Genomic DNA, 25398 nt, shown 5'->3' with positions numbered 1-25398 from the left:
AGTGGGCAATTAATAGTGTTTATTAAGTGACCACTGCAAGCTGCTTGATGAAATCGGGAGAGTGCATTTTTTTAAAGCTTTTTTTAAATTGAGGTATTAGATAAAGAAAATACTAGAATGAAGCACGTAAATCTTAAATAGACACAGTGAAGGGTTTTAACATATATATATATATATATATCATATATATGTTATATATATATATGTTATATATATATATTTGCATAACAACTATCAGATAAATATACTAGAACATTTTCAGAATCCAGAAAGTTCAAAGGAGCATTTTCAAGATACAGACTCCCAGACCCAGACTCTGGAAATTTTGATGCAAAAGGTTCGGGTGGGCACAGGAAGCAATTTTAGTGCACATTTTAAAACCAGCTGAACACAATGTAAATATTAACAACCCAGTCAGTTCTAATCTCTGATAACATTTTCTTTAACTCCCAGCTCAATATCTGGCCAAGATCACAGAGTACCCACAACATCGCAAGCTGCACAGAGCACAAGAGTCAATAACAACCTAACTAATGGAATACTTTTTTAAAAGGATACAACATAATTCATCCAGTAAAATTATGAGAGAAGGGAGAAATTGGTCACATCAAGACCCCTAAAGAAATTTAGCTGGGACTCATGACTTAACACTCCCATGTTTACAAATGTAATCTTTACCTCAATCTGTAGATTGAGAGCTGATCCTTTTTAAAATTCCTAATGAATGAATTTCTGTAGGCTTTGGCAAATACGCAAATAACTTTAAGGCTACCTAGCATATCTCAACATGCATCATCATGAAAGTGTTCTCCAGAGAGCTTGTTAAACTAACAACCCAATCCAATGTATTCACTACATTATAGTAAACTACAAATAGAACCATAGTTGAGCCAAAACAAATTGACAGCATGAGTAACTGGCAGTGATAATATATCCCAGCTTTGATAATTGGACAATATTATAAACAGAAAGCCTGGAATTAAGTTTGGTCTGGCAGACTATAACCTATGAAACTCTTTAAAATCCAAAACAGATGCATATGAGCACCACACATATATTCTACACTAATTGTGCTGTCATACAAAATTCCTTTACTCTCACATAAAAGGAAGAGTCACAGGAGATATTATCTACCTTTACACACTTACAGATCTTCCTCAACTTACGATGGGGTTACGTCCCAAAAACCCATCATAAATTGAAAATCCTAAGTTGGAAATGCATTTAATACACCTAACCTACTGAATATTCTAGTTAGCCTAGCTTGTTTCTTAAATGTGCTCAGAACATCTACATTAACCTACAGCTGGGCAAAATCATCTAACACAGAGCCTATTTTATACTAAAATATTAAATACCCTGTCTAATTTATTGAATAGCGTACTGAAGGTGAAAACCAGAATGGTTGTATGGGTACAAAATGGGTCTAAGTGTATTGGTTGTGGACCCCTGTGATGGTGAGGCTGGGGGCTGTGCTCATTGCAGCTGCCCAGCATCACAAAAGGGTACTGTAGCATGTATTATTAGCCGAGGAAAAGACCAAAATTCAAAATTCGAGTATGGTTTCTATTGAATGCCTATGACTTTTGCACTATCGTAAAGTCTAAAAATCATCCTAAGCTGAACCATGTTAGGTCAGGGACCACATGTAATTCCAAATCAACTCTGTTAAAATGAATACAGAAAATTAAGGACCACTCAAGGGGAATCTTTTCAAGTTTTTGTCCACAACAATAAAAATATAACATGGGTGCCATGTGGTTATAGCAAACAAAACAATTTTGAGAGCTGATGGTGAGGGTCAAAGTCAGGGCACCTGTTCATCAAATAATGGAGTTGGCTTTTCTTTACTGGGCTTTCTAATGCCTGAGGGAAAGGCAGCATATGGTCAAGTCATTGTAAATCCTGCTCTTATTTTTGGCCCTACCTCCTCTCCTTTCCAAGCAGCAGGGTAGACAGAGCTAATAACTGAAAAGCAAGGTGAGGAAGCCTCTTCACGACTGGGTTCTATAAGTGAATATAACGTGTGTGTATGTGCATGTGTGTTATGTGTTGAGTGGGATCATGGTTAGGAAAAGAAATGTATTTCAAAGCACAGCATGATTCACACCATTACTGTCTAGTCTACAGTAGTGGCAATTGAGCTCAGAAAAAAAAGTTTTCGGTTTTTGAATATGAAAAAAAACAAACACCGTAGTTAAAGTTCCTTGTTTAATAACAGGCTCTCTGCGAATTCTGAACCAGATGATATCAAGATTAACCAACCTAAACTAACTTTTAGACAGTCACTGAGAGTACTTTTTTGCTTTCTTTTGCTAAGACATATTAAATATCTGTTTTTCAAATCTCTTCACTATCTGCTGATATTTAATAACAGACTATAATTTTGCATTTGATATTACATCCAGAGGACTTTTTACTAAGTTTCAATAATTTAGAGTCTGGAACTTCAAGTAAATAATGTTTGTGGTAGCTTGTGGTTTGTGACCACAAGTCTGAACACACTATTTTGTCTTCTAGGGGATGTTTCTATTCTTGTGTTAAAGGTGTCCTACATAACGCAGCACTATATGGATTGCATTTGCAATTTCACATGAGAGGCATGAAATAAAATTCTTCGGCTATGTTCCCAACAAGAGATCTTTATACTGTTTCTAATAAGGTAGTGGATTTTCTTAGAGAAGCAGTACTAACTTCAGTCCTGTACAGTTGAAGGGTCAAATCTGCATACTAACTTCACTGTAACTTGCAAAACCAGAAGGACTGAATGAAGGTATCCCACTAATTATCAACATTCAAATTTCAAACTGAAGTAGAACTCTTAAATTTTCTGTCAGATTCCTATAGAGTTACTGAGTATGTCAAAAAAACCTCTGAGCTACCTATGTAGTAGTCAATCTCAGACTGGTTGAAGTCTGTGACTCAAGGAGAAGCAGAGAACACAGGCTTAGAGGCAGCTGTGTTTAGGACTGCAATCATCTTAGGCACTCTAAATCTAAGGCTGAATACAGAAAAATAGTATTTCTCCTTAACCCTGAAAATAGAGATGAACAATCTACCCAGAAAGGTTTTGTTAAAACAGCTGTGATGACTGGTTATTTTTGGCTTCTGGATCCACTAGCCCTCATTGGCTGCAGGTATACCATGTGTTAAAGCACATCAATTAGGAAAAATGGACTGTCAAGGAGTCAGTCAGCTAAAAATTGCCAGAAGCCCAATAATGAAACAAATATTCTACTATCAGCTTTTCATGGTAACTGCAAAACATTAATACACAAAAATAGCCATTCCTTTTGCAAATTTATAACACTTCAATATTCTTGCTTAATTAACATGACATTTACATAACAGTATCTAATTAATTTCCAACTAAAGGCACTATGGGCTAATTAGAAATGCATCATCCTTTTTTAACCAGCTTGTCAATTCCACTCTATCATAATCTGCACATTGTTTACCTTGCAGCATCTCACTTTCCTAGGCTCAGTGTTCAAAAGGTGATCTCTGACAACAGATTCAAGAGCTACAATTTTCCTCACTCTCAAGAGATTTATAGTATCTTATCAAGAGTTTTTTGATGAGACAACTCAAAGGAAAAAAAAAGCAAAAAACAAAAAGCCTATGCAACAGAGATAGTGAAATAAACTCTACATTGTCTCCTGATGTGGCTATATTAAGAATGTAAAACTATCTTTTAAAAATATTCAAAGAATCTAGATTTCTTTTGCAATAAGATATTCCTTCTCTAAAAAGCCTTCAATACACACAGACACTTAAAACAGTAAATGGTAAGAAATGACCAGTAAGAAATGAATATCAAGGACAGATCAGAATGCATAAGAAAATAAGTCATCTCCCCTTCAGAAAAAAGTCAACCTCACCCTAAACCTGCAATTCATGAATTGTTTTAATCAGAAAGAACACACCTAATCTATCTACATAATTGAGTTTGAAAAGCACCATCGATTAAAAACAAGGATACATAAAGATATAATGAACGGAAATCTAAGTATACAGAAAATCTTCAGCACAGATAATAGCCCTCCCATTTCTCCAAATGAAACTTTCAAACTAAACCATTTACAAAGCTTGTTACAGAATCTAAGTGTTAATCTCTCAGTCAGAAGTTCTAATCCTAACTTCCTGCATGATCTCTCACACCATTTAGATCTAAATTAGGGATTCATGAGAAGGGGATTTTCAAAGTGGGTCACAAGTTGCAATTGGTAGATATCTATTCTGCTTATAAAGGGCTTCTCAACAAAATTTCATTACCATTCTACCCCTGCTCCCCTAAATAAGTATCATGCTGGGCAGCTCTGCAAATGTTAGTGTATGTTTGTGTGTGAGTATGCTTATTAGCCTATTTGTCCAATAGAAATAAAATTAAAAATCCTCCCATACCACCTTCCCCAGGGAACAGCACTACAAGCAAAATGAAATCAGTATGTTTTCATTCACCTAGTACTGATGGACTCTTACAGGAGTTAAAGTGGACATCCCTGCTGGGGCCAGGGAATGTGTTTTGGAAGAAATACTCTCATGACCCAGCAATGGCCTTAAATGGAATGAGCCTCAAGGGCAAGGGTAAAGTCTGACTCATTTTAGTAATCTAGCACGTTAGGTTTTCAAAAATGTATTTTCCACTGCTAAATGAAAATGACCCAGGCCAAAAGCAATTACTGAACATACATAACTATTCAGAAGGAAAATGGAACAATTTTAAAAATAGTTGATTTTCACTGTGTTTACATGTCGATATAGCACAACAGTTCTCATTTTAGTCTTGGGAACTTTTTACACTTAAAAATTATTAAGGACACTAAAGAGCTTCTGGTTATATGGGGCATATCTACTGATATGTACCTGATCTAAAATCAAAACCGAAAAAATTTAAAAACACAGCTTCACTTAAAATTCACAAAATAATTACGTGTCAACATAAAAACATACTGTTTTAGAAAAAGCAATTACACATTTTGAGAAAATTATGAAGAGTTGCCTTAAAGGAAGACATCTGAATTTTCATATCTACATTCAATTTTAAATGAAGGATATCACGAAAAACCACCCTTCACACAGATACACAGTGGGAAAGGAAGCACCTTATGGTGCCCTGAGTCGATCTTGGGGACTTTATAGGTCCTTGGGCCACACTTTGAGAAGGACTGGTATAGAACAAAAAAATGAATCTAAAGGTTAATATAATTCCAATTTCTCCATACTTTCCTCACATGTCAATTGGTTTATTCTGGTCTTGCAGAGACCAACTGGATGCACTAGTAGTAATAACAGTAAAACACTGAGCTCATTCTCAACAAAATGTTCAATATTTAAGCAAATACAAAAAGGCAAGGGGGTAGCAGAATAAACTCTATGGTCATAATTTCAACCAGGACATTTTGTTTCTGCTACTTATATACTAAGAGTAAAAACGTGTTTCAAGAAATTCAAAAAATTCTAAGCAATTAAACGTTTGATTTCAGTTTTTCAGATGTGATCTCTCAGAACCCCTTATGATCAGAACAGAGCTTCCAATACATTAGGAAACTGACAAACATCCAACATCACATCCAAATGTGATAAAGTCCAATAGCGATTAACATTGAAATTCTAAGATACCACCATCTTAGGGATCAAAACTAGAACCCTTTTGGGGCACCTGGGTGGCTCAGTCGGTTAAGCATCTGACTTTGGCTCAGGTCATGATCTTGCTGTCTGGGAGTCCAAGCCTGGCTGTCAACTGTGCTGACAGCTCAGAGTCTGGAGCCCAGTTCAGACTCTGTGTCTCCCCCTCTCTCTCTGACCCTCCCCAGCTTGCACTCTCTGTCTCAAAAATAAACAAACATGGAAACACACACACACACACACACACACACACACACACACACACACACACACCAAAAACTAGAACCCTTTTTTGAGAGGTCCAAATATCACCTAGCTAAAAGTTCTATTTTTAGATACTTCTTTCTCTGTGATAAAACTTATTTAATATGGATATGAAATCAGGAGCTGTCACTTCTTCAATTTAGGCTTCAGTTCTAACTCTTTACAGGCATAACTAACGCCCAACACAGATTTCTGTATTTGCATTTTACCATCAACATGAGCATGAATCTCATAACATTAATGGAGAAACCACTCAGCATTATAAGAGCTTTTATTTTTGACATCATAGTTCAGCTACCAAAGATGCTCTCCTAAATCTTGGCCTACGTCAGCAACTGAAAGGCTGCAATGCCCTCCTCAGAAAGAAGTTACTTGTGCATGTTCTTTGTAAGACACTTTAGATAAAATGGAAAAAGACATTATTTAGGCCACAGATACGCCCTGTGGACATTTAAAAAGAATTCTGAATGCAGGTGCCTTCTTCCTTGGCCTTTGGTGAACCTCTCCTATAGGTAGCTGCACACTGCTGACAATGTGTTCACAGTGACATTGGTTGTAAGGTACCTGCGTCCAACCTCCTTGTTCTACAGAAGCAAACGCTAGCAGGTCTTACCAATGGGACCTCTCTTTGCAAAAACAGAGCCACAATTTGAATTATGTAGAGAAGGGTTTATACTGATATTTTGAAATTTAAAAACTTCCTCGCAAAGATGGCATCCTGTTTTTATTAAACCAAAAAATTGTCCTTTTGATAGATCAAAAAGTGAAATGGTTTATGAAATTACAGACCACGTGAATATAAAACATAAAGTATATATGTAGTCACTTTTTGGCACTGGCAGCTTTGAATTTTAAGAGAGAAGTTCACAAACACAATTAAAATATAAAGTTAAAATAACCACTTTTAACACATCCAAATAGATAGCCCTATTAGAATACGATTTTTTCAGCCAAACGCTTCTGTCATAATAAAACTTAGATTTAGTTTCAAATTGACACTGTCACCCATTACTTGTATCAACGCAAAATAAAAATATGACAATTGCAAAGGGCTAAAGCTGTGTGAAATGTAATTGTTCACTGTGACCTTTACTTTCACAGCAAAGTACAGAATACTTCACTTAATAAGAACATAAAACAAAAATCTGCATTTGCAAAGAGGGGGGCAGTGATAATGTTGCTTCAAAACCTAGTCTGAATATCAGTAACTGTATAATCTCATAGGTGCCTGAGGAAATCTTTATGGGAAATAAACCTTTCAGATTTGTAGACTTCTTAAGGGAGCCTGAAAAATGAGTATTTAAAATCTGCTAGTCTTCTGTATGGCAAAGGGGAATCCTAAAGGGGGAAATTGAAGTGATAAAAGAAATACTTATAAGCAAAAACTGTTACTTCACAAGCAAGTGGCTATTTGCATAGTTTAAAAAAAAAAAAGACAGTCTTCCATTATTCCAAATATCTGGTGGATAAAAGAAATTAACTGTCACTACAACAAGGCAACCAAATTTCAAAATTTGGTAGGGAAACTGCCTTTTCGAGGTGCTTCATCTTGGGGTTACTGAATGGCACAGTCACAGAAAATAATAAAAGAACATTAAATAGCTGTTTCAAATCAGGTTCAGGCAATAACACACTTCTCTTTAATGTGCCAAAACACATGAGTTTTCCAAAAGTTAAGAATTAGAAAACTTTTCTAAGTATTTAAATTAGTAAGCATTTACTAAGTACTGCCTTGCCAAGCACTATGCTGGGTGCTCTGGGGAAAAGCAAAGCAACATATAATAAAGTCTTCGCTAATTCTGGACTTACCCTCTAAGTTGGTACAAGGAGATGACATTATTTTGTCAAAAAGATAACCAAAACAATATGCGATTAGATGTTACAGGTAGGAAGTGGAGGAATTCCTTGGAGGAAGCAATTAGTGTTGATAAAATGGTTTTGAGATGGCTTCCACAAGCACGAATAAAAATGGTTAAGACAAGTGCCAGGGCATCTTCTGAGGACACCAAGGGTCTAGCATGGTTCAGAGCTGAACATCACTGCTGAAATGGGTAGCCTGGTCAGATACAATCAATGAGCGTCCAGATTACAGTGGAGGATGCCTGATACAAAATTAAGAATCTAAATGACCAGACAGATGATGATAAGCCAACTAAAGAATTTCCTTTCTTGTTTAACATGATATCAATGGGAGGTTCTTGTGACAAACTTAAGGACTAGGACAAGAGTAGAAGATATGGCTGTAATGCTGTAAAAACACAATGGTGGCAGTGACAACTTTCCAGACCTTTAACATCTCTCCATTAACTAGAAGATCATAAACAAAGAAATTAGGTAATATAACCAATATCAGTGAAATCAAGAATAAGACTTAGTTTGTGTACTTGGTATAATATATACTCTAAAGCTAATAAATGAGTGGTGCCTGGGTGGCTCAGTCAGTTAAGTATCCGACTTTGGCTCAGGTCATCATCTCAAGGCTCATGAGTTCAAGCCTTGCTTTGGGCTCACTGCTGTCAGCACAGAGCCCGCTTCGGATCCTCTATCCCCCTCTCTCTTCCCCTCCCCGGCCTCAAAATTAAACAAACATTTAAAAAATATTAAAAAGTAAAGTTAATAAATGAAAGTTATGCATTTCAAGAAATTTAGAAGAATAGATGAAATGGATGTTTTTATTAATATCAAAATTGACTTTAAATAAGGTAGAAAATATGAAAAGTCCAATATCAGATATCAGGCCAATCAGCTTTATGAATAAGTTTTTCCAGCTTTCAAAGAATAGACACGTTACATAATGTGAGAACATAATACAAAAACCTGCTTAGAGCACAGGAAAAGATGAACAGCTTTCTATGAGATTAATGTAACTGATGCCAGAACTAGACAGGAATAGCATGCCCACAATAATATAAATACACATATATATAAAATTAACTTACTTGTTAAAAAGGTGTAAAATTTAAAATAAAATTAGCATTTTGAACCCAGCAGTATACTGAAAGAACTAGTAGAGTTTAATTCAGGGAATGCAAAGATAGTTTAATGCTGGAAATCCATTAAATTAAGAGATTACATATTAAAGGAGAAATCCATTTGATCATCTCCAAAGATGCCCCCACCAAAGGTATTTTATAAAATTCAACACTCCTCTCTGACTTAAAAATAAAAAGTTAGCAAGCTATAAATAAAAGAATTTCCTTCAACTGATAAATAATAGCTACAAAAACAAAAACAAAAACCCCACCACAAACACTAAACTGTGAAATGCTACTAGAAGTAGTCCTATTAGAGTTAGAAATGAGAAAAAGAAAAATATACAAAGCTGGAAGGGAGACAATCTTGTAAGAAATGTTTAAGATTTACAAGAAGAAACGATAGGTGTTTACTCAAAAATATATAAGATCTGAATAAATGAAGACAAACAATATTCCTATGAGAAGGCCCAATAGTGTATTAAAATGTCAATTATTTCCAAATAAATCTACGTATTCCATATAATCCTAATCAGAATCACACTGTAATTGTTAATACAGCTTGACAAGCTGACTATAAATTCATCAAGAAAATACAAAAGAATAGCTAATATAATTTAGAAAAAAAAAATAAACTAAAGGGGACTAGCTCTACCAGACATCATTACATACCACAAAGATATATTCCAGTTTTAGGAATATACAAGTAGACAACTGGAATAAAATAAAAGAGCCTAAAAACAGATCCGTGTTTATATAATATTAATGGAATTACAAACCAGGCCTATTTAATAAATGGTTTTGAGATCACTGGTTCTCCATTCAGAAAAATTATAAAGGTAAATCCCTATACTCCTATCATATACAAAATGAATTCCAGATGGATTCAAGAGCTAAATATAGAAAAAGATAAATTATAAAAGTATTAAAATACATTAAAAAATATTTTTATAACCCTGTAGCAAAGAAAGCCTTCTAAGAAAGACACAACCCTAGAAGACAAAAGACCAACAGACTTAACTTTAAAAAACCTGTAAATTTTCAACTAAAATTTCAGACACCCAAATCAAAATTAAAAGCCAAGTGACATACTAGAAGAAAACATTTGCAAGATACATAACAAAGACTTATGAGTTCCTACAAATCAGTAAGGAAAAGAGTTAACAAAAAAAATAAATAAGCAAAGAACAGAGATAGGCAAATCACTGGAGACATGAACAGTTAACAAATGTGCAGCAGTGCTCAATCTCAGTATCAGGAGATGTCAGGGGAATGCAAATTAAAATGAGCTATTCTTTTGCCTACTGTCTCCTCCCCCCAGAACACCTAACAACGGTAAAAGTACGGGAAACACTCTCAAACACCATTCTTAGGGGTATATTTGATAATGTCATTTTGGAAATTAATTTGGGCCATGTATATCAAAAGTTAAAATATACATATACATATTCTGATTCCTTAGTTCCTCCTCCATGTATTCATCATGGAAAAATGACACATGCACCATTAGTCATGTACAAAAATGTCTACTTCACATGGCTTATAGAGAAATGTTAGAAAGTCTCAAAAAAAGAGAAGATAATAAAAATATGAAATACTATGCAGCAGTTTAAAAAGAAGTAGGCAGATCTTTATGTATTGATCTGACAAGATCTCTAAAATATACTGTTAAATGGAAGAACAAGTTATAAACAATAAATGGAATATGCACTCATTTGAATAAAAATGAAGAAAATTGGGGAACCTGGGTGGCTCAGTAGGTTGAGCGTTCAACTCTTGATTTCGGCTCAGGTCATGATCTCAGGGTCCTGGGTTTGAACGTTGGGCTCTGTGCTGAGCATAGAGCCTGTTTAAGATATTCTCTCTCTCTCTCTCTCTCTCTCTCTCTCCTTCTCTCTCTGCCCCCTCCCTCCCTCTTTCCCTTTCCCTTTCTCCCTCCATCTGCTCCTCTCCCCTAACTGCATGTTCTCTCTTAAAAAAAAAAAAGGTTTTTAAAAATGAAGAAAATCTTTATGTATGCCAAAATACATATAACTTGAAAAAGAATGTATAACCCAAAATGAATAAACAATGGTTATCTCTGGAAAAAATGGGAATTTAGCGGGGCTTGGGGGTGGAGATATAAAAGAAGTATTTTCACCTTCTATTCTATATAAACCTGTATGTTTATTGTATATTGTGTATGTTATTGCTTTACTTGTGTACTTAAAAAATAGGATTTACAAATCTTTTAAGAAAAAAAAAAAGCCATCAAATGAGTAATTTAAAAATCATTGTTTTGCTTTAATTTGGTCTTTATTTTGACTACTTGTTGAAGGTCACATGATCCTATAAAGTGCCTCAACAAGTTTCAACCCAGATAACATTATGGAATAGAAATAATTTCAGTAAGAAAACACTGCTAAACTGCTCAAGTCCTTCTGCTTTTTGACAGGGATTAATTTAATGAGTCCATACATTGATTCCTGGTAAATTACAGCCATTCAATTTGATACATCATATAACTGTACATTATCATACTGTACTGCAAAGTATCAATCTTTTTAGTACATAGCCATAATAAAAGCAGAATGCTTTAGAGAATCAGCTCCAGGATAAATAAATGCACTGAAAAAAAAATACCTTTAAATTAAAATCAAAAGAGACATTTAAAGTTTGGGCATTCTTCATTATGGGAAAGAATCTTCCACTTTGAGACTATTATATATCAGAAAAGCTCCATCTGTTGTATAATTATCTCTGATAAACGGCCTGATGCTTCGAGCTTCATTAGAGAAAAGGGAAGAGAAAGACACATACAGAAAGAACTGTGAATAAATCTCCCCACCGTATTTCACTTAAAACCAGCCCAGCAGGAAGTCATAAAGCATTTTTTTAATAGGTAATATTTTCTAAATGTTCTACTAGAATAAGCCAGCCTGTTTTGCCCAATATCTATCTGGTTTTCTGAAGTAGGCATAGTCCAAAAAAGGGAAAACTAGTTTCGCTGAAAGATTATTAGAAATTTAATTGGTAAAAACAAACAGTCTAACTACTTGGTGGCTGTGATATTCATTTTTCAGGGGACATTAATTTAACCACAGATAAAGAATGTTCTCAAATTTCTATTTTGGGAATCACTGTCATAATTAAAAGAAAATCCAGCCAGCACTTGGAAATGAAGCTTTAATCATTAACAATCTTCATTAACATTCCAGTTAGTATGGTTCTCACTTTTTCTGTATATTTTCTTTTGGCTATAAAAAAGCATCTCTTGGGTGGATGCAGTAGAGAAGAATATGAAAAATCTGGAGTATTATAGATGAAAAAGGCCGAGAGCTGAGTGCTAGTCCTGTCATGTGACTCAAGGCAAATTAGCATGCAAACCTTTTTCTCAGCTGTAGAATAATAGGAAGAATAGCTGCCCTGCCTACGTTGCACATGGTCAGAAAGATCCCAGGAAAATAATGTTTGTTAAAGTGCTCTGCTAAACAGGGGTTAGCAAACTTTTTCTGTAAAGAATCACTGGGTCTTTGTAGCAACTACCCAATTCTGCCATTGTAGTGCAGAAGTAGTCGTAGACATAATACATAAATGAATGAGCATGTCATATTCCAATAAAACTTTATCAACACTGAAATTTAAATTTCATATAAGTTTTACATGTTACAAAATATTGTTCTTTTGACTTTTTTCAATCATCTAAAATCATTACAGGCCACACAGAAACATGTGATAGTCTAGATGTGGCCCATGGGCCATATTTTGCCAATTCCTCTTATAAACAATAGTTTTATATATGTGGTGGCTGCTGTTTATTTCTTAGTATGTGCCTCTACAGAGCTTAGGAAAAGTATTCTGTATGAGGTGGGCACTCTCTAACTGCTGGATTAGAATGTCAGAATGTTTGAAAACAAGCCCATTTCTTGCCATCACTCTTTCCTAGGTATGGATTTCAACTGTTTGAGTATCAGTTCTCTTCCTCCCTTGCCTTGAAAGAAACAGACCAGCCAAATCTCCTCCAACACCTCTTTTTCTATCCAGTATGTAGTGGGCCTGGGGAAAAAAAAACAAAACCCAAAACCTAGGTAGGTACGCACATCAGAAGTCTCCTAAACAGGTCTACCTGTGACATGCTCAGGATAACAAGAAAGCTGATTTATAAGACAGAGAAAGAAAAGGACATTTTTTCATCTTTTAAGCCCTATCTGATAAGACCCTGACTTAAGGTGACCAGTCAATATGCCCCTCATTTAAAAATAAAACAACTGGTTCCGGTGTTTTCTATCTACAACCTGACATTATCCTTTCTCCCTTTAAAAGCTGGGTCAAGGGGCGCCTGGGTGGTTCAGCTGGTTGAACATCCAACTCCTGATCTTGGCTCAGGTCATGATCTCACAGTTTGTGAGATTAGGTCCTGCCTACGGCTCTGTGCTGACAGTGTAGAACCTGCTTGGGATTCTCTCTTCCTCTCTCTCTCTCTCTACCCTTCCCCCTCTCTCTTGCTCCCATTCTCTCTCAAAATAAACATTAAAAAAAAAAAAGTTGGGTCAAGAAACAGAAGTATAAATCACACTTCATCTCCTCTATGAAAACCCTGGAAATTGGGAAAACAGCGAATAAGTAGCAAAAGCAGAAGAAAGGTTATTTTGCTCTTGTTAAATGTTTATGCAACATTCCTTCCTCTGTAGTTTACATTTGCACACAATGTCCTTTATACCATAAATCACCACAGAGGCAGGAAGTTATGGTGTGATGCCAGAATCAGGCTACTGTGATCTTGGGTAAGATACTGAACCATCATCCTGTGCCTCCACCTCCACACCTGTGAAACAGATATGGTTACAATCTCTACCATACAGGGTAATTATGAAGATAAAGTAGGTTACTGCAGATAAAGTATTTGGAATAGTGCCTGGTACTTGAGGAGTCCAGAGCTAGCTGTTACCATTGTTATAGCATTTAAATACTGTGACAAGTCCTTTGGTCACTCTTTGAGTTTTGTTTACACTGCTTTTTTAAACAAGTTTCTAATGGCTTAAAAGTTCCACAGACTGTTCTGTAGTCACACAACAAAGGGAGAGGAAGAGGTATGTGAGTGTTCAGACAAAAATCACAAACTTTATCTGGAGCTTTTGGATATCTGTGTTATTTGACATTCAGTCAGGTTTTAAGAAATTCTTCTGGATAAAAATCTGCCCTGCTTCTTTGCTTTACATGCTTGTCAGTAGTTCTTACCCTATCTGCAGTCTTTTTAGAACAGCACTAATGCACCCAGACACTCACCACATATATTTCATTTCTTGTCCTATATTCATTTCACAGTGGGAAAAAAGCAGATATAAATAATACCCATTCTCTTGATTATTACAGACAAATAAAAACTTTCCACAAGTCCTGAAGAATACACTACACTTCCAGTTCTACACAGTAACAGTAGACCCACAATTACTGTATAGTTAACAAAGTACGTAGTACTCGGATCTGCAACACAAACCCATTTCCCAGCAACTCCCACACCCCACATCTCTTTACCTCTATATAAGAGAAGCTACGAAGGGCCAACAGATGAAATTCTGGTCCCTTGAGGTTGCTGAAAGATCAACAGAAGTAATCCCCTTCCTCTGCTCCCTCCACCCTGCTTCTACAGTACAGCATAGCTGCAGAAATCTCTAAGGTGCCTATCGATCAGGCTGTCTACTCTCACCTGGGTCTTCACTGCTACTTGGCAACCACCATAATTATCTCATGTTGACTTACAATGCATCTACCCTAACACTTTAACAAACTTCCTTAGTTTCTTCATCCCTATATCCCCCACCCACAAACCAGGCACACATAGTTTTCAATCTTGTTGAGGTAGCAACACCCACCTGAGAAAGCTTTTACAAATAACCTGCTTACTGACCACTGTTCATGCTGCTGCCTCCCTGACACCCCAAATTCTTCTGAACCCATTTGGGAGAATAAGCCAGAATCTCAGGGAGTAGCATATATATTTGAAAAGGTGACCTCCTTGGGGGATAGAGACCTAACCTTACTCATTTCTGTAGCCAGCACTTAACCTAGTACCTCACATTTAGTAGGCTCTCAGCAAAGATTGCTAAATGAATATACAAGCCACTGAAAAAGATGATTAAATAGCTTATACTTAGGCAATCAGTCTCAAGATCATCAAAACCAAGTGTCTCTGGTCAGCTGACACTCTCTACAGCATTTTAACAATGATGAGGCAATAAGCTATTGTGGGTGCTTGCAAACACTTGCTTTGGAGCCAAATTAGTGGGCTGGAACATAAACTATATTGAGAAGCAGAAGCTCTGTAACTTTGGACTGAAGTTACTGAACCTCTCTACTCTTCACCTTCCTCGTCTGTAAATACAAGAGTAATAAAAGCACCTACCTCATAAGATCCTGTGAAAATTAAATATTACTACATGTAAAGAGCTTAGAAGAGTGCTTAGAATACAGCAGACACTTCATAAATGTGACCTTACATTTTCATTATTTTTTAAGTTTATTTATTTTGAGAGAGTGCACATGTGCAAACAGAGGGGCGGGGCAGAGAGAGGGAGAGAGAGAAACCATCTCAAGTAGGCTACATGTGGGGCTCAATCCCACGAACTAATCCCACGAACTGTAGACCATGACCTGAGCCCAAATCAAGAGTCTGACGCTTAACTGACTAAGCCACATTTTCACTATTATTATGAAAGACCACATCATAAGTTGAAATTTGTTCCTTGGCTTCTGTGACCTTACCAATTATCATTCTCCTCTTCTCTGACTTCTTCAGTTTCCTACTCTGTCTTGATTTCACTCTCAAGGTTCTATTCTCACTGCTTTTAATTGCTCTCATCTTTGCCAATCTCATTTAACCATTAAGGCTTCAACTATCATCTCCCAAGTGTTTGAAGCTCACTCTGACTTCCCCTTCTCCTGAGCTCCAACTCAAACTGCCCACTTGAACATGAAAGTCATCATCATGTCTCAGATTAGCAAACCTCAATTCCTCATATCTATAAAAACCTGAGAACTACAATAATGAGCCTCATAAGAGTTAGGAAATGAGATTTGTTTCAGAGAGTTTAACTCAAACACAAAATGGTTCAAAACAGTAATGTCATCAGAAAGAATGGATCTGAAGCTAGTAGAACTAGACACCTTTACTCAGATGGAAGGTATTTATCAAAAGAAAAAACATGGCAGTGTACAATGGCCCAGAATTGCAAGTTATGGAAACACAGGAAGTGTTGTGTCCTAGGGGCTCCAGAGCTCAGGGTGGGTGTAAGCCCAGGCAGAGAAAGGAAAAAAGGGTATGAAGATGTAATCTTGCATTGAATGCAACACCTTCCCTGTATGTAGTTAGAGTGTACCTCACAATCTGCTGGACTCAATTAAAAATTCACTTATTTTAATTCCACTTACTGAGGCCATACTTTGCCATTTGATATATTAAATCCTTGTTTGGTTGGCTTTCCAGAAAGGTCTGCCTCCAGAGAAAATCTTTTAGTCATATGTATAAATTTTTATTTCCAATCTCTGTTACAGGATTTTTCATGATGAATTAACAAAGTAACTTTTGGTAATAATTTGAGTTTCCACATACCTTAATTATAGAGAGACAAAGTGCTGATCCTGCCAACATGAAAATTTCTATTCTCTGTGGTAATTATGTTTCCCATTGTGAATTAACTAATCAAAAGTATGGATTCTGAAGCCAAATGTCTAAATTTGAATCCTGGTTCTAGTATCTAGTTGTTTGTGACCACAGGCAAATTACCTGACCTCTTTGTACCTATTTCCTCATCTGCAGGATAGGGATAATGATAGTATCTACTGTACTGGATTATCATGAAGAATAAGAGAGAAAATATGCAAAACATACAGAACACTATCTTGCACATAAAGTGCTCAATAAATGATAGCTATTATTATCTTCCTCTTGCACACAACTTGGCTGCTCAAGCTGTTTTTTGTGGTCTAATCCTGGTATGTATGAATCCAATCAGGTAAGATCCTGGCCAGCTCCAATCTTTCCCTTAGACAAGGAATTCTTCACCTAAAGGCTACATTGAGCTTAAAAAATTTTTATTCGGGGCGCCTGGGTGGCACAGTCGGTTAAGCGTCCGACTTCAGCCAGGTCACGATCTCGCGGTCCGTGAGTTCGAGCCCCACGTCAGGCTCTGGGCTGATGGCTCGGAGCCTGGAGCCTGTTTCCGATTCTGTGTCTCCCTCTCTCTGCCCCTCCCCCGTTCATGCTCTGTCTCTCTCCGTCCCAAAAAATAAATAAAAAACGTTGAAAAAAAAAATTGTTAAAAAAAAAAATTTTTATTCAAAATTGGATAGTATGTATTTTTCTGAGACAAGGGGTCATACCTTTTATCAGTGTTTCTCAATAAGTACATGACACAAATAGATTTTTAATAACAAAATAAAACCCATTGCCTTAACATTACTACTACTATTTTAATGCTTTCTTCTTCCCTCCTCTTAAATGATTTCTACACCTTCCCCTGGGCCTCTATTCAATAAGTTACAGTATTTAAAAAATTCTTTCTCTGCAATACTATTCTAGTATAACCCTTCCCATTTTCAGGGTTACTTCTCCAAAAGAACTGTAATAATATTACTTTCTTTGCTCAAAACCATGACTATCATATAACATCCAAATAGCTTAGCTGGGCATTTATGACTTGACCATCATCTACCTTTCCAACCTTGTCCTAGGGGTCACTTGCCAGTATAAAACCCTATGTAGCTTTTCTGCACAGCTCATCCTACTCTGTCTAGAATGTCTTTTCACCATCTGTGTCTATTTCAAGACCACTTTCTCCAGTAAACCAACACCCTTCTTCAAGAGTCACGGTCTTTAATACATAAGAAGAATCATTAAAATGGGCACATAAAACCAGGTATCAGGGTTTATCAACACTGGCATTACTGACATGTCAGGCTGGATAACTCCTTGCTGTGGAGAGCTGTCCTGTGCAGTGTAGGATGTTCAGCTGCAGTGGTGGCGGGGGGTGGGTGGCAAAATTACTCCTGGTTGAGAACCACTGATATAACAAATATATTTAATTTCCTCTAATAAGTAAATTCTCTGAAGACACAGACAATGGTCTTCCTTACTATTATATTCTCAATTTTACCTAGTACACTGGCTTATGATCATTTGTTCTCTGCTTATCTTTCCAAAGTTAGACAGAACACTCTAACCTACCATATTCCAAGGATTTCTATATGCTCATTAACTCTGAAACAGCAAACTTCAACCTGTTATTAAAGCTTTTAAAAGGCAAAAACTGCTATGTCAAAATGTGCCTAAAATTTTCAACACATATGGTTATAAGTTGTGTCCTAAAGAAGATGGTTAAAGCATTTAAAAATTTAAGTGGACAATGGACTTCCATATCACATATATAATAACAATAGTATTCTACCATTGAGGACTTATAGAAGAACAGAAACCACTTCCTACTCTCTTCAAATATCCTATGTTCTATGAAGTTACTATCTCAGTTAATTGCCTAGAAACATTCAAGGCCCAGTTAGTGACATAGGTAAGTTTTCGATCCAAGGTTCCTAAATTAGAAGTTCTCTAGACCAGTGGTTCTCATCAATTAGCACACATTAGGATCCTCTGCAAAGTTAAAAACAAAACAAAGCAAAAAAAAACAAAAAACAAAAAAACAAAAAAAAACCAGAAACAGATCCCTGGGCCTCCCTCTAGGTCAATAAAATTAGACTCAGGGAATGGGGCTGAAAACTAAAATTGTTTTTGTTTTTTTTTTTTTAAATCTCTAGTGGGTTCTGTTTTGCAGCCAGGATTGAGAACCACTACCCTAGCTAGACTGGTTCGAAACTTCGTACTTGACAATTAACACAGAAGACTATCTTTTAAAAAAGACCTTAAGCTCTACAGAACAGCTAAGACATATTCTCTTAACTTGTTGAATTGGGCCTACATGTCAAAACTTTATCTTGAATTAGAAAAGCTGCTATCTTGTTTTCTAGACAAGGCATTACCAAGAAGCTCATGATATGATTCTTGGGCTGCTTTCTCTACCACTTCACAGGATCTGGGCACTTACACTCCTCTTTACTTGGTGAAGTTACATTCAGTTCTGTCGGAAGCGGCTGCTGGCTGGGACTAAGAGTTGGCGTGGTTATCGAGGTATTGTTGTTGTCACTGGTGGTCTCTTCAGAAAACAAATCTGATTGGCTGTTACTGGTACTTGGAGCAGAATCATCGTCTGGTTGTTTCTTTTGAAAATCTGAAGAAAAAGAGTGATATAACCAGCTTAATTAAGGAGTTCACAATTTCCTTGGGAATTAGAAGACAATAAAAGTTAGTACAAAAATAAAAATTAAATGACACAGCAGCAATAATACACTTGGTGATAAAAAAAAAAAAAACGGAAGTAAAAAAACAGATCAAAAACATATACCATATAAGCCCTTCACTGACAGAGGATAACTGGAGTTAAAACTTTCCAAGGTCCATGTATTGTTCAGAGAAATGGTAGACATACCAATTTTAATGTAAGAGTTTACAAAGCCAAATACAAATTAAAATTTTAGGAGTAATCAGTAGAAGGGAAAAATAAATAAAGAAAAGTTACTCAGGGGCACCTGGGTGGCTCAGTAGGTTGAACGTCCAACTCTTGATTTCAACTCAGGTCACAATCCCAGTGTTGTGGGATTGAGCCCCGTGTCAGCTCTGTGCTGAGCCTAGGGCCTGCTTAAAATTCTCTCCCTCTCACCCTCTGCCCCTCTCCTCAGCTCAAGCTTGCTCTCTAAAATAATAAATAGATAGACAGGTATATAATTAGACACATAGATAAAGAGATTTAAAAAAAGTTATTCAAATCAAGACAGGACAGGTAAAAAGGAAAAAATGAGCACAGAAAAAAAACAGGGTAAACAGAAAACACATAATAAGATTGTAGAGATAAGTACAAATATATTAGTAATGGTAATAACTGTAAACTGACTAAACTAAGAAAATATTCAGATTGAATAAACAAAATCCTGTTTTATGTAGTTTATGAGACACACTAGAAACATGAACATGAGTATAAAGAAAATTCTAAAGTACATTATAATAATACGAGCAAAGATACATGATTAAAAAGCCAGTTATAGCCACAGTACTATCAGAAAATGTAGACTAAGGCAAAAAAAAAAACAAAAACTAGAGAAAAAAAGAGGATTATAGAATAGTTAAAAAAAAAAAAAAAAGTTTAAAAGCAAAGAATTTACCAGGAAGATAAAACAATTCTAAACCTGTATGTACCTAATAACAAAGCCTCAAAATATATAAAGCAAAAATGATTCTATTTATGGGAACCTGACAAATTTACTATCATAATGGGAAGATTTTAATATATCTGTCTAAGCCAAAATAATTAGTAAAATTAAAGAGGATTAATAAGCATAGGCTCATATACTCAACAATAAGATAATAAATTATTTTCAAACATATGAGGAATATTTATAAAAACGGCTATACCTGGCTAAATGCTGATCGCACATTAACCTATAAAGCAGAAGTCTTAACAGATGCCAAAGAATTAGTAAGATAAAAGCATTATTAGCTGATCACTGAGCAAGTAAATTAGATTCTGATAAAAAATTCTGTATTTGAAAATTTTTTAATATTTTATTAAAAATTTAAAGTAAACTCATGGGTCAAATCAGAAATCAGAAAATACTTATAAATAAATGATAAAGAAATTACTACTCATCAATATCCAGTAAAGATAAACATGTACATAACATTATACCTCAGTCATTTCACACCTAGATCTATGTCTAACACACATGTACAATGTCAACGCACATGTATAAGAATGTTAATTATATATTGTTTGCAATACCAAAATGTCAGAAACAACCTGAAGGTCCATAAACCATACTAAATTCATATAAAGGAATAATGTATATTGTGAAAATGACTGCTACACACATCAGCAGGAATGAATCTCAAAATCACAGCGCTGAAAAGAAAAAAACAAGTCACTAAATAACACAGTAAGATTGTGCTTATGTAAACCTTAAAAAGAGTCAAAACTCTTTTTAGAGTTTTGTATGTTCAAAAATTTTTTTAATGTTTATTTATTTTTGAGAGAGAGAGAAAGAGAGTGAGAGAGCTCAAGCGGGGGAGGGGCAGAGAGAGAGACAGAGAGAGAGAGACACAGAATATGAAGCAGGCTCCAGGCTCTTAGCTGCCAGCATAGAACATGATGTGGGGCTCAAACCCACGTACTATGAGATCATGACCTGAGCTGAAGTCAGAAGCTCAACCACCTGAGCCACCCTGGCGCCCCTAGAAATATGTATGTTTAAACCATTAAAAAATAATTAATACAATTCAGGCTAGTGGTTACTTCTTAGGTTGAGGGAGGGGGGATGTGAAGGTGAGAGGTATGCAAAAATAATAGGAATAGTGTACACTGACAGAACAGATTAAAATAAAATTTATGCATAAGGGAATGCTAGAGGGCAGTTAAAATTAATGGATAATACTACAAATACAACAAAAACAATGTTGAGTGAGAAAAGCTATGGAGGGATATATATAGTATAATATTTATATAAAAATTTATAATATGTAAAAATACCATATATTGTTTATTGATACATAATTACAATATAATGACATGTATGGGGATGATACACCAAATTCAGAATAATGGTTATGTCTGGGGTGGGGGGAAAGGGAGGGCAAAGAGGAACAGAGATCTTCAATTCTATCTGTAATTTTTCATTTCTCCAAGTTGGTGTTGGGTATGTAACTTAAGACTATTAGGTACAGTCTCTGTATTTTTCATTTAAAAATCTAATGCTAGTCTATAAACTACATATTATACTTTATCAATTCAGAGAAGGAAAAGAAGATCCCGACAACTCTACATTGCTTTACCTTTTAAACCACAGAGAAACTACTATTACGCTCTTATCACCTCATCAGAATCACTGTTTTAACATGTACTGAGCTATTACTTATGTTGTGCATACCATGTGCCAGGCAATGAACTAAATGTTTTATGCGTATAACTCATGTACATCAATTCTCATGACAACCCTAACAAGGGAAGTATAATTATATAGTCATATACCACTTCACTGATAAAGAAACTGAGGCTGAGAAAGTTTAGGTTATTTGTTCCAAGTTAAAGTTACTAAGTAGCAAGACCAGGAATTAAATACAGGTCCATCTGACACTAAAACCCATCCATGGTCTTTAATCACAACCACAGGATGTAAAATGATGAGCACTAGTTTGGCTCAAAAAAAGACCTCCATGTCAAGTCCCTAATGATTCACAGAACCCATGTTGAGTGCAAGGGATTTAGCCAAAGAATCACTAATCTTTGTGCTGATTAGTGATCTAAAGCCTCTATTGCTTCTTTTCTGTATATTTATTTCTCCTAGCTACTTCCTCATTCTTCAGTGTTTTGGCATTTTAAAATGGCTTATTACCTCAATGTTATTTGTACAGCACCTTTAGAGGAAAAGGTACCATAAAAATGGAATAAAAATACTATAATAATGTAACAATGATGCTTCTTTATGTCATGTCATCTCATTAGCTCTCTTATGTCAATAATCATCGTGTCCCTCCTATAACCATCTCTACCATTTAATTGGAAATGTTACAAGGCCCTAAAAGAACTAAGTCATCATTATACCATCTAGCACAATCCCCAATGTCTGGAGACAGACACACAAACTCACTCACTCAAGCACAATAACACTTAAGGGTAAATGAAATTGGTGTCCACAGACAATAACCAGGTCCCACCCACACAAATCTCCAGCCCAGGCTTTCCATGCTCAAGTACTTTTAAGTTTTCTTTTGTGAATCTTCAGTTGACACAATGTGCTTCTTTTAACCCATTCTCCCATGATGACTTTTCTGCACCTCCACAGGATGATCAGGTGAAAAAAAAAATCATCATTACAAACCAAACTGGCTACACACAAGAGAGCTAGCAGAATCTCTACACATTCTCTGATCGGATTCAAAAAAGAGCCCAGAAATCAAATAATTTTACAGTCAGAATTAACTTTAAAGATCCAGCCCAATCCTCTCATCTTACAGATAAAGAAGAAAGCAAGGGCCAAGAAAGCTAATTCAAGTCACCAGAAACTCACAGAGCTAAATCCTAAGAGTTTTCTAACTCTCGGGCCAATATGAGCAGCTTATATACTACAAAGAGCTTTAAAGTTGGACCTGGATTCAAATCCTAACTTTGCTATTTAATGGACACATGGCTAAAAGAAAACTGTTTAATCTTTTGGGGCCTTGTCTGTAAAACAAAAGGAGGGAATTATTTCTTCCTCTCACAATAGTGTGGATTAAATAAGATAATGTGCATAAAGTAACTAGCACATGGGTACTCAACAAATGCTAGCCATTAAAAATAAAAGGTATTTTCCCAGTTTATAGAAAGATCATGAATTCTCTTTTCCTTTTAGCCCTGACATTTGCATCTTAGTTCCTACTCTCTTGTTCCTTTCTTTCTGAATCTTTTGGTATCCAACTTCTGACAACTGACAAACAAACAAACAAACAAACACAGAAAGGAAAAAAAAAAAAAAATCCCAGAAGTCTATTCCAAGGTTGAAGGGGAGCAGATCTGCACCACATGTAAAAAAGTGAACAAAGCAGGCAGAGAGACTGCCTTTCATCACTCTACTCTGAAAAGCAGTATGGAAAAGGTGAAGAAATAGTCACTTCATTTGATCCAGCCACAGTAAAGCCTTGTTCCATTTGTTGTACAGTTCTCATATAAATGGGAAAACCAGAAAACTCCGAGCTTATCAACTTCTATGAGGAAAAAAAAAAAAAAGGAATAATTACCTATTATTGTAAATTGGTAGAGTTAATTGTATATCCGAAGGTGTAAGCTTGGTGAATGTAAATAAAGTTTTCCAAAATAGTTTTGTAAAACTCAAGTAAAAACCTTTGGATTAATAGGATTGCTGTGCAGAAGTGAAAAGAAGCCAAGATCCTGGCAGCTTAACTTATTATCAACTAAAAGGAAAAATAATTTCTCAATGAAGGTAACTCTTAGAATCTGAAATATCTAGAAATGGGATGTTTCCACAAGAGAAAATGACCTACTGGTACCAGCTGAGCCAAAATGGCCAATATAGTCCCTGAGACTACTTGCCCATATACTCACTGGACATATTTTTTCCCATTGCTTTTGCAATGCTTTCTTTCACAAGTCAATCTTATTAGAAAGTGTACCTCAAAAGACTGAGAACATTGTAACAACACCTCGCCCTGCTCTGCTGACAAGCCCATTCACCTGAGCAGCCTCGCTGGGACTATACTTTATCTGATTATTACTCAAAACTTACCTTTGGTTTGTATATCCAATGTACTATACAGATTTGGTAAGCGGCTTAGCTCCTTTAACTCCCATCCCACTTCCAGATTAGGACAACTTTTTCAACAATTTCTTTAAGGCAGAGAATACACAACAGTGATTCAGAAAAGATTTCACTAAACTTACTTTCTTTGATAATAAATTCCTTTTTTTTAACCCTCTTCTTAACCTACTTTTTGCTCTTAGCAATATATCATGAATATTTTTTGTCACATACAGACATGTGTGATCACTCCTGGGTATGCAATTAAACCAATTCACTATTGTTGTATCTGTGCAGTTACCAATTTTTCACTATTATAAGTAAGATTCCATTGAACTTCCTCAGGTTATATTGCTACAAGCAGAACAACTGGGTAGGAGAGAAAGTGCATTTTTAAAACATTTGGTACAAAATATCAAATTCTCTTGGCACAATACCCTGTGATTTCCCACAGCACAAGACCTACTATGGTACGTTAAGAATCTTCTGTTCAGTATCCCACAATATATGGCCCCAGGATAAAAACACTGCTCAATAAATACTAACTGAATGATAAGTGGCCAAATGTTTTCCTGTAGAAAAACCCATCGCTGGATTACATTTAAAATTATTTATCCGTTGTCATTTCAAACCTCTCACAAACTACTTTGTGTGTCTTCAAGGGCACTCCTAAAATCACCTGGATTAGCATTTCTGAAAGATGATGTACTCAGTACCCATGAATTTCTATTTTCATAATTAATTAGTAGAAATGAGAGATTCCACTGCATTTGTTCTAACTCACTAAGTTTATATGGCCACTAATAAGGCTTCTGTATCATTATTATAGATACTAAAGCTGGGTATAAAGAAAATCAAATTGGTGGTGAAGAAGGAACTACGATTTAAGTGCCTACTATGAGCAAGGCACTCTGTCAGAGGCCTTCTGTTCATTTTCTCATTTAATCCTCAAAATAACCTGGGCAGTAGATGCCATCCTTACACTTTAGCAGAGGACAGTGGGGCATGGCAAGGGTGGGCGATCTGCCTGTTCCTAACAAGTGCTGGAGCTAGGGTTTTGAGACCCAGGTTTATGTGACTCTAATGTCCATACTCTTCCCACTACAGCCAACAACAGTGAAGCAACCACTGCCCAGCTTGCCAAAATGCAACAGCTTGCAGACTG

At 35.9% G+C, this 25398-nt stretch overlaps 1 protein-coding gene across 2 annotated transcripts in view; it reads right to left on the bottom strand.

Moving 5' to 3' along the window:
- Positions 1 to 25398, bottom strand: part of ZFAND3 (zinc finger AN1-type containing 3) — a 318826-nt gene that overhangs the window by 57121 nt on the left and 236307 nt on the right. For both annotated transcript variants that reach the window (XM_042986251.1, XM_042986252.1), the window contains exon 3: positions 18938 to 19120. In XM_042986251.1, the coding sequence (XP_042842185.1) occupies positions 18938 to 19120 (183 nt within the window). The remainder of the gene's footprint in view (positions 1 to 18937; positions 19121 to 25398) is intronic.

Source organism: Panthera tigris, chromosome B2 (genome assembly GCF_018350195.1).
Source record: "Panthera tigris isolate Pti1 chromosome B2, P.tigris_Pti1_mat1.1, whole genome shotgun sequence".
In the NCBI taxonomy this organism is placed as follows: Eukaryota; Metazoa; Chordata; class Mammalia; order Carnivora; family Felidae; genus Panthera; species Panthera tigris.
The sequence above is the reverse complement of the archived record's forward strand: the minus strand, read 5'-3'. Positions and strand labels throughout refer to the sequence as shown.